This window comes from Phragmites australis, chromosome 3, assembly GCF_958298935.1.
Source record: "Phragmites australis chromosome 3, lpPhrAust1.1, whole genome shotgun sequence".
Taxonomy (NCBI): Eukaryota; Viridiplantae; Streptophyta; class Magnoliopsida; order Poales; family Poaceae; genus Phragmites; species Phragmites australis.
In genome coordinates, this window is record NC_084923.1 from 13,794,524 (window position 1) to 13,804,964 (window position 10,441).

General features: G+C 48.0%; 1 protein-coding gene and 1 pseudogene across 1 annotated transcript; both read left to right on the forward strand.

The window, feature by feature from the left end:
- Window positions 1–1,737: 1,737 nt before the first annotated feature.
- Window positions 1,738–5,804, forward strand: LOC133912299 (pentatricopeptide repeat-containing protein At1g62350-like; annotated as a pseudogene).
- A 1,379-nt stretch (window positions 5,805–7,183) lies between these two features.
- LOC133912301 (probable leucine-rich repeat receptor-like protein kinase IMK3) lies at window positions 7,184–10,140 on the forward strand. Its single transcript, XM_062354965.1, has 2 exons — window positions 7,184–9,139; window positions 9,234–10,140. The coding sequence occupies exons 1-2, from the start codon at window positions 7,333–7,335 to the stop codon at window positions 9,905–9,907; spliced, it is 2,481 nt and encodes an 826-aa protein (XP_062210949.1). The 5' UTR covers window positions 7,184–7,332; the 3' UTR covers window positions 9,908–10,140.
- The last annotated feature ends 301 nt before the right edge of the window (window positions 10,141–10,441 follow it).

Sequence of the window (10,441 nt, forward strand, 5' to 3'; positions counted from 1 at the left end):
CCACAGGCGGTGCCGGCTTTTGATGAACCACCTCGTTTAGTACATGCCAAACACGCCACAATAACATTAGTAGAATCATGCGGCTCGTACAAGGAATATTATCCAAAAGAATTAATAACCATTGCGTACCTAACACATGAAGCTGCTCATCCGACGGCAAGCACCAAACCTGCCTCATAGCATTCCACAATGCTTTGACATTTGGGCAGCGACACAATGCATGGTAAGTATCCTCTTTTTCCATACCACAAATACCGCAAACATCATCCAGAGCTAAGCGTCGACGCTGCTTATTATCCTGGGTAGCCAAGCTATTAGTGGCAACTTTCCACACAAAGATGCGAACCTTCTGCAGAACAGGGCATTTGCACAAGTGATTCCATAGAGGGTTACTTCCATCCGGATGCGAGCTCGCTGCACCACTCCCAGTTTCCTGCGCCTGGAAGTTCAAGGCCAACTTATATGCACTCCGCATAGTGAACATGCCGTTTCTATCTGGATGCCAGGCCAACATATCCTCCACCCTCCTCCCTGCGATCTTGATTTTGGAGATAGCAGCCACATCCATTGGCAAGAAGATCTGTTGAAGCTTGACAGCATCCCACTGCCCCTGATCATCCAACAGATCCGCAACCCTCTTTGTCCTGCAACCCCCCTGCCGACTGATGACCCTTCGGGAGGGGTCTCTCCAAATTCTTATTGAATTTCCATTTCCCACCCGCCAGATCAGCCCTTTCTTTAGCAGCTCCAAACCACACTCAATCGCGTGCCATGTAGGTGAAGAATTCCCTGCGAAGACTGTATCTCCCAAACAACCATTAGGGTAGTAGCGAGCCTTTAATACCCTCGCACACAAGCTATTCGGTTTCAGAATCAGCCTCCACGCTTGACGCGCTAACAAAGCTTGATTAAAGAGCTTCATATCTCTAAAGCCCATCCCACCTTTACACTTCAAATTCATTAGCTTGCTCCAGGAAGTCCAATGTGTTTTCCGTCTCTCGTTTTCCACACCCCACCAAAAATTACAAGTCATCTTTGTGAGGTCATCTAATACTGACTCGAGAAGCTTAAACACCCCCATAACATAAACCGGGATAGCTTTGTGCAACCGCCTTGATCATGATCTCCTTGCCCCCACTAGATAAAAAAATTATCGCCCCATTGAATTAGCCTTGTACTTAGCTATTCCTGAAGGCTTTGAAACTTCCCTCTTTTCATCCTCCCCTCCCGCATTGGCAGTCCCAAATATTTAGCTACAAAAGATTCCTGCTCAACACCAAGGATGGCGTTTACCGTTTCCTGTTTGGGCTGTGAGAAAGCATCTCCAAACATAATGGAGCACTTTGCCGCGTTAATTAATTGACCAATGCTCTGTGCATAATGGTTCAGCACCCTTCTGACATTGGAAGCTTGGTACTCGTTTGCTTTAAAGAAAAGCAAGGTATCGTCCACAAATAAGAGGTGGGACACACCAGGTGCATTACGGCACACCCGAACAGAGGATACTCCCCTCCATCCACTCAGTCTTTATCAAATGTGACAAATCGTCAGCCACAAACAAAAATAAAATAAGGGAGAGGGGATCACCTTGAGAGTTATAAGATGTGTAGTTTTATAATTTAAAATAGAAAATCGAACTTATGTGAGAGTTGAGAGGTGTAAATCGAACTTCGCACAATTAACAAAAGGAGAAAAACAAGGTTCGCAGGATGTAAAATTTCGCAAGACTTATCCATATGCAACCCTCCCAAGACACACCCCACTCCCCGCGAAATGACTCACCACATCCCCAAAATCCCAACTCCCACCCAAATGTTTCCCCGTCTCCTCCCGCGCCGCCATCACCGCTACACCTCCTCCAAACCCTACCACGGGCCGCCGATGCCGTGCTCTTCATCGGCGGCGTCGAGCCCGAGCCTCTCTGTATGGCGGTGGAAGAAGGAGATGGGGAATCAGGGCCTCATGGCGGTGGCGCAGCTCAAGCGGCTCGCGGCGCTGCCCCCCTTGAGCAGTTCATGCGCGCGCACGTGTCGCGGCTCCTCGGCACGGACCTCCTCGCCGTCCTCGCGGAGCTGCTCCGCCAGGACCACATCATCCTCTCCACGAAGGTCTCACTCCCATCCCAATATAAAAATCTGCGTGCTTAACTGTTCTGTTCATGACTACATTTTGCTCACTATTGCTTGTACTCTTTTAGTGTGAAATCGACCTAATTGGAACTTTTAAGTTATATTATTCTCTCTCCAGGGAATAGCGTGCAATGTGGGCTTGATGCGGGGTTTGAACTTTGAATTGCAAAATGGGGATTTATTGCACTTGTTAGGCTGAAACTAAATTGCCTTAGTGCATTAGATTGTTGGTCTGTTTGAATAGAGTAGGAAAGGGTAGTTCTGATGCGCTGTCCGCACTGAAATGGCCTCCACTGAAATGGGATGATTTTTCAAAGTTATTTTTGACATTTCAAGAAGACAGGACTAAAGAAGACATACCTTGTAACTGCGTCCTACCATGTAACCTGGCCCCTGGAGTATAGGCAGATTATGGAGTCCTCCAGAATTTGCGTCTCAGACTTGGAGGTCTTACATAATTTTACAGGAATGTCTAGTTGATAATCCGCTATTTTTCTTTTGAAATGCAGTCAAATTTTTCAGTCAATAGGGAGATGACATGTAATCAAGCACACTTTTTACATAAAAAAACTGACAGAAATATTTTTTATTGCAGTCACTAACAATCAGTAAAAGATATTTGTTACTTGACTGATTATTGTAAGGTTTTCAATCAACTTTTTGGCTGCACCATCATACATAGTGAGCTCCGTATATTTTTGACATGTAGCTAGTGCATGGGACGTCCCATTTGCAGTAAGTGGTGCCGAATTTAGACCTTTTGGAATCTGTACAAGTCCCTCTCAATGGATGGGAATATGGGTTACCCGATCAACCAAACACAAAATAGAATTAACAAATGAACATATAAAATTGATTAATGAACTGTTACAAAAAGAAAGATGTAACATAATTATATTTCAATTAGTACAAAGAAAATCATAGGACTAATGAACTCCTACAACAAAGCCTTTCAGTCCCAAACAAGTTGGGGTAGGCTAGAGATGAAACCCATAGGACTAATGAACTCCTAAAAAACAATAAACTAATCCTCAGTGTGATTAGTGGTACCATAAGAAAAAGAAATACAAGAGGTGATATTGTAAGGAAAGGAGAACTATTTTCATAAGATGGCAAAGAAATTTGAAATTAGTCAACTCCTACAGAACCAGACGACAATTTTTTTGGAAAAAAAGACGAGAAAAATATGGGATTAGCAGACTCTTAAAAAGTAAAAAACATAATACCATTTTTTCTTAAGGAAGACAAGAAAACATGGGATTTTTAAGCCCCCAACCCCCCCCCCCCCCAAAAAAAAACCGACATAAATAAAAATACCAATAGGCATCCTTATATTGGTCAACAGTTGATATAAAGAAGGTAACATATAGGAAACTTAGAAGTTGTGGTGATAAAGTTTAGAATTTACAACACTATTGCAACTGCAAGAAATATTTACAATAACCTTTCAACAGTAAACCTGAAAGGAGAAATATTAACAATACCGTTTGCAAGAAATATTTACAATCCTTATATTCAGCTAACAAAGTAGCTAAACCTGAAAGGAGAACCGATTAAAAAAACTGAAAAGACGAAATACACATGCCAGCCAACAAGAAGCCCAAGACACGCACAAAGCCGGCCCATGATGCGAAACCAGTCAGCCCAAAAGAATCAACCCAAAGGGAGCCTGAATCATAAAGCAAATCCAACGGCCGAAGATCTGACTGAAATCACAAATTAAAATAGCTAGCTACTGTATTGCAGCTGCATAATTTTACTCTTTAGGATGCTAAACTGGGAAACTGGGAAGGGGAAATAGTTTCTTTACTTAACGAGTAATACACAACTGGGCTTGGTCTTGCTGATAGATGTTGAAACACACTTTTCACAAGCCGCTGATAGATCTGTCCTGTTACCTTCAATTACTGTTTTCTTTATTGCTGGGGTACCTAGTTCCTTTATGTTAATTTTTGGGGATATATTAGGCAATTTTAATGGGGAATGTTAAGGATTTGCCCATCATACGAGTGCCTATTGAGGATTTACCACTCATTCTGTTGATTGTTGAAAATGAGGTTTTTTTCACCATAAAGGATTTGCCATTTTGGTCCTTTATTTGATTATGTGTTTTTTCACCTTTTTGCTCTTGTTTGGCCCGAGTTGAAAAACTCATAGGTCCCTTGAGCTGAATCGTATTCAATGATCATGAGAGTTGACAGACTTGATATTGTCTTATTTGTCTATAAGCAATTCTTTTGGACAAGGCTTACTAACCTAAATGTCTCATGTGAGGCCAAATCACTAGAGATGAGGAGGCAAATTTATATGAGGTAACTCAAGAAATTTCAACATTATCTGATAGCCTGATTGATCTATTATATTATTATTTGAGTGTTAAGAGGACCACCATATTCACTCTTAAGTTCACGAAATTACCACGTTAATCGGAGAAAAGAAAAGGATCTAGACCACTCATTGTTATGAACATCTAACGGTCTAGATTAAACCAGAGAGTTCATATCAAATACGATTAATAAATAGCTAAATTCGTAATTAAAATAAATTATGGAAAGTTAGCAGATGGATTTCCATACGGTTTAGGAAGCAAAATATCTAAATAAAGAGTTCAAACAAAATAAATATATAATAATTGAAATTGAGGTTAGAATAGAAAAAGAAGGATCCATATCAAATATAGTCTTAGAAAAAAAATCAAATTATTATAAAAATCAAATACCTAAATAAAGAGACTATGTAAAATGCAATTAATCAAAGGCTAGCCACGCTATTAGCATGGGCCACCGTGCTAGTTTCTCATATGCAAAAGATGAACTAAGTACCACTTAATCATCTAAAGAAATCTCCAAGTCACCTTTCACCTGGTATGACCCAGCCTGGGGCATATGGAATGGGATTAAAGGGCCAAATGGAAAATTGTATAGTGCACCATGAACATAACTGGGAAATTCTCAATTTCAATGGCATGAGTGGAAATTTGTATAGTGCACCATGCACCATGCACCATGAACATAACTGGCATGAGTGGAAATTCTTAATTCTCAATTTCAATGCAAAATTGTATAGTGCACCATGCACCATGAACATAACTGGGAAATTTCCCCTTTCGAGGGAGTGTGTGCAGCTTGGAGACGCACCAGTGTATTTTTTGTTTTCTAGAGCTGGGTGTTTCCAAGGCTCAATGTTCATACTTGAAGTTTGGCATAGTCTTCTGCAAGATTAAGCATTGACTTGTTACAGATATATGGTGTTGTGCGGGAAGAAATCTGGTATCGTCCTGATATGTACTTCTACCGAGACGTGCTATATATGCTAGCCAGGAACAAGAAGATTGACGAGGCAAGGCAGGTCTGGGCAGATCTGAAGTCTGAAGACGTGCTATTTGATCAGCACACTTATGGTGACATTGTGAAGCCTTCTGCGATGCTGGCTTAATCGATCTGGCCATGGAAATTTACGAGGACACGAGAAGCTCTCCCGCACCCACCTTCTCTCGTTGCCGTTCCGTGTTATCTTGAAAGGGCTGGTTCCGTACCCCGAACTGAGGGAGAAGATAAAACAAGATTTTCTGGAACTTTTCTCTGATATGATTGTATATGATCCTCCAGATAGCTTATCAGATGTAGATGAGGAATTCAAGTTTTGATGAAATATAAATTCTACAATTATAATTCATGAGATCTATAAGCCAACCTGATCAACTATGGTTCTTCTCTGCATTGTAGCCAAATCTCCATTTCTCTTTGTTCTTTTGGCAGATCAGATCTTGTAAATATAGTTTTAAATAGTATCCTACTCTAGCCAAGAACTGGGTGGGTCACCAATTTCCCCCCCTTGATGAATCATGCACATGCTTATGTACACCTTGAGCATTTGGTGTTCCTCGGCAGTGTCTCATCCTGCTAAATGCCTAAATCAATCCCCAAGGAGCATTGTCTCCCGTGAGGTTCTGATACTGCTGCCCTGCGCGGCTTGGCCTTGGCCATTTCTTCAGAAGGCAGATGGTGACTAGCAGGCAACCTGGTGTCCCAACTCAACAACAGAATTCCGTCATGTGGTCCTGGTCGCGTCGGTCGATGCGACTCGTGATGTCCTGTCGTCCTCTTTTCCGTTCCACGAATCACCCTATTCCCGGGGGACGAGCCAGAGCTGAAGTCGCCGCTTTCGATTACCCGTTTCATCCTATGTTTTGAACCACTGATCTGTCTATTGCTGCATGGGTTTCAGTACCTACTGGGGCTACTGGCCGTTGCAATGAAGCCCAGAAGGCCGGCAGGTCAAAAGCGCACAGCGAATGGAAGCGTGGGCAGTTGGGCACCGAGCCTGTCTGCCCCTTGCCGTGCGTGCCCTGTGCACACGGCTCACCGCTCGGTGCTGCCCGCTGGACTGGTAGCGGTAGTACTACCAGCAGTTGACAAAGCCTGCGACAACGGCCCTGCAAAACCCATCGGTCTTTTTTCCCGGTGCGAAAGGACGTTTTCTCCTTTCGGCCCGGCTGCCGCTGCGCGCCGGGCCCCCTCGGCCGTGGGGATCCACGTCCAGAGTCGCGTGTGGCCGGCAGCTCGAGCCGGAGCCGAGGCCGAGCGGGAACACTCTCGTCGTGCCGGCTCGCTGCCTGTCCCTCCCAAATCTTTCGCCTCGGCGCTCGTTAATTGCTGCCATTAACTCACTCGCTGCTTTCAATGTACGGGCGCACGTGCTCGCCTGTCGATCCCCGCGCCGGGGTCTCTGCCCGGCAGAGCCCACCGCCCGGGATCTAGCCGTTAGGTGGACACCACGGCACAGGACATGGTACAGAATGCGGCAATATCCTGGACTCCTGGTGGCTTTTAACTCCTCGTGCTGCTGCTGCTGCAGCAGCACTGAACGAGATAATGATCGGATTCTCTCCTGCCACGCGGGGCCCGCGCTGTCAGCCGCTCGTACTGTAACGTATAGTACGGGATCTTTTAAAACTCCCGGTCTCTGCTGCAGGAGCTAGCCGTTAGTTAGCGCATCTGGAGTAGAATTGGCGTAGCTCAATTATTCCCTCCTTTCTTCTGACCAGTACCTGCAATGCTTATATAGAGCGTACTACCATTGCTTTCCCCCTTGCAGAAACCAAGAACTCCGAGGAAAAAGATCGAGCCGCCTAGGTTGGAGCGAGCGATTGCATTGGGTTATATTAGATTCTAGCTAGAGCTAGTAGCTAGCTGTAGCAGCCATGGGTGTGTGGTGCTGCAACAGCGTCCAATGCAATGCTGGATCAAGGAGGAGGCAGCTGCGGCTGTCCCTGCTGCTCCCGCTCCTGCTCCTGGCCGTGCTGCTTCAGGAGGCGGCGGTGCCGGCGCGCGGGCAGGCGTCGGATGGCGTGGTGATCGCGCAGGCGGATCTGCAGGGGCTGCAGGCCATCCGGCAGGCGCTGGTGGACCATCGCGGCTTCCTGAGCGGCTGGAACGGCACGGGCCTCGACGCCTGCTCCGGCGCCTGGGCGGGCATCAAGTGCGCGCGCGGCAAGGTCGTCGCCATCCAGCTGCCTTTCAAGGGCCTCGCCGGCGCCCTCTCCGACAAGATCGGCCAGCTCACCGCGCTGCGCAGGCTCAGCTTCCACGACAACGCCATCGGGGGCCAGGTGCCGGCCGCCCTCGGCTTCCTCCGCGAGCTCCGCGGCGTGTACCTCCACAACAACCGCTTCGCCGGCGCCGTGCCGCCGGCTCTCGGCGGGTGCGCGCTCCTGCAGACGCTAGACCTCAGCGGCAACTTCCTCTCGGGGAGTATCCCTTCCACTCTCTCCAACGCGAGAAGGCTCTATAGGATCAACCTCGCGTACAACAACCTCTCTGGTGTCGTGCCGAGCAGTCTCACTTCCCTCCCTTTCCTCGAATCCCTTCAACTCAACAACAACAATCTTAGTGGCGAGATGCCATCCACCATTGGCAACCTCAGAATGCTCCACGATCTTAATCTCGGCATAAATTTGATTAGTGGAAGCATCCCTGAAGGGATTGGGAGCCTTTCCAAGCTCCAAACATTGGACCTTCCTGATAATCTGCTGGGTGGTAACCTCCCTGCGTCACTCTGCAACCTCACCTCGTTAGTAGAGTTCAATCTCGATGGCAATGACATCGGAGGACACATACCGGAGTGCATTGACGGGCTCAAGAACCTGACCAAGCTGTCCCTGAGGAGAAATGTCCTCGACGGTGAGATTCCCGCGATGGTCGGGAACCTCTCGGCGCTGTCCTTGCTCGACGTGTCTGGGAACAACCTCACCGGAGGGATTCCGGAGTCCTTGACCCACCTGGCCAATCTCAGTTCTTTCAATGTATCCTACAATAATCTCTCAGGTCCGGTGCCTGTGGTTCTTTCCAACAAGTTTGATTCTAGCTCGTTCGTTGGAAACCTTCAGCTCTGTGGGTTCAATGGCTCCGCCATTTGCACTTCGGCTTCATCTCCGTTGGCGTCGCCATCTCCCCCACTGCCTTTGTCGCAGCGGCGGACCCGAAAGCTCAACAAAAAGGAGCTCATCTTTGCTGTGGGAGGCATCTGTTTGCTCTTCTTGCTCCTATTCTGCTGCGTCCTCCTCTTCTGGAGGAAAGACAAGAAGGAAAGCTCGTCTCCCAAGAAGGCCGCGAAGGACGCGACCGCCAAGGCGGCCGGGAAGCCCGGGTCCATCGCCGGCTCAGGCGCTGACACCGGCGGGGACGGCGGCGGCAAGCTGGTACATTTCGACGGGCCGCTCTCGTTCACGGCGGACGACCTGCTGTGCGCAACCGCGGAGATCCTGGGGAAGAGCACGTACGGGACGGTCTACAAGGCGACCATGGAGGACGGCAGCTACGTCGTGGTCAAGCGGCTCAGGGAGAAGATCGCCAAGAACCAGAAGGAGTTCGAGACGGAGGTGAACAAGCTCGGTAAGCTCCGGCACCCCAACCTCCTCGCCCTCAGGGCCTACTACGTGGGTCCCAAGGGTGAGAAGCTCCTGGTGTTCGACTACATGCCCAAAGGCAACCTCGCATCTTTCCTCCATGGTAAGTTCACGTGCTCAGCACAATCCATGCTTGTATGGCTTTGCTTCTTTGCGCTTACCACAACTCCGCCATTGGCGTTGCTCTTGTGTCGCAGCTCGTGCGCCGGATAGCAGCCCGGTTGACTGGCCGACGAGGATGAACATCGCGATGGGCGTGGCGCGGGGGCTGCACCACCTGCACACCGACGCGAACATGGTGCACGGAAATCTCACAAGCAGCAACATCCTCCTGGACGAGGGCAACAACGCCAAGATTGCCGACTGCGGCCTGTCGCGCCTCATGAGCGCAGCGGCCAACTCCAGCGTGATCGCCGCCGCGGGCGCCCTCGGCTACCGCGCCCCCGAGCTCTCCAAGCTGAAGAAGGCCAACACCAAGACCGACATCTACAGCCTCGGCGTTGTCATACTCGAGCTCCTGACTGGCAAGTCGCCAGGGGACACGACTAACGGTCTTGACCTGCCACAGTGGGTGGCCTCGGTTGTCGAGGAGGAGTGGACCAACGAGGTGTTCGACCTGGAGCTCATGAAGGACGCGGCCGCGAGCTCAGAGACCGGCGAGGAGCTGGTGAAGACACTGAAACTGGCATTGCATTGCGTCGATCCTTCGCCGCCTGCGCGGCCAGAGGCGGAGCAGGTCCTGCGGCAGCTTGAGCAGATCAAGCCCTCGATCGCAGTCTCTGCCGCTTCTTCCTTCACCGGTGAACCGAGCCATACTACCGCGACCGCCACCAGTGTCACCGATGAGACGAAATCTACAATTACAGAGTAGTCAGCCTCTTGCAGACTGAAATTTGCACTTCTCAGTTCTTAGTTACTTCAGTTTCTTAATAAGTAGACTTCAGAGTCTATTTTTCAGTCTGTACATACAGGTTTTAGGGGGCAGGAGAATTTTGGTTCCCATGTCATTCTTTTATTTCTGAATTCATTTGTATCTGCCAGAAGCACTCCTTGTTATCAGAAGATGATTTGGGAGTGGTGGCTTCTGATTAAGTTTCAAATGAACCTTTAATGCTTCATTACTTGTCGGAAATGCATTGCAATATTTTCCTTTCAAAGCAATGTCTGAGGTAAGTCCAGTGTGCTAAAAAGAAGGCCGTTGATCAAGGGAATTGACATTGTGACTTTCCAAAGTCTTGTTTCTGAATCATTTTTCTGTCATCATGATAGAAGAACCAAGGTGATGTAACAACTTTTCTCCATTATAAGACCAGAAAGGAGATCTGATGCAACAATTTTTGTTGTTTACGCAAAAGGCCAGCTTACATTGGCAAATCAAACATGCGAAGCTTAAATCACCTGCTAC

What these genes read in the sequence shown, in the direction of transcription:
- LOC133912301 (XM_062354965.1), top strand. Translation starts at nt 7,333, where the DNA reads ATGGGTGTGTGGTGCTGCAACAGCGTCCAATGCAATGCTGGATCAAGG. An exon ending in CCTCGCATCTTTCCTCCATG is followed by an intron (nt 9,140 to 9,233) that starts GTAAGTTCACGT and finishes CTTGTGTCGCAG; the next exon opens with CTCGTGCGCCGGATAGCAGC.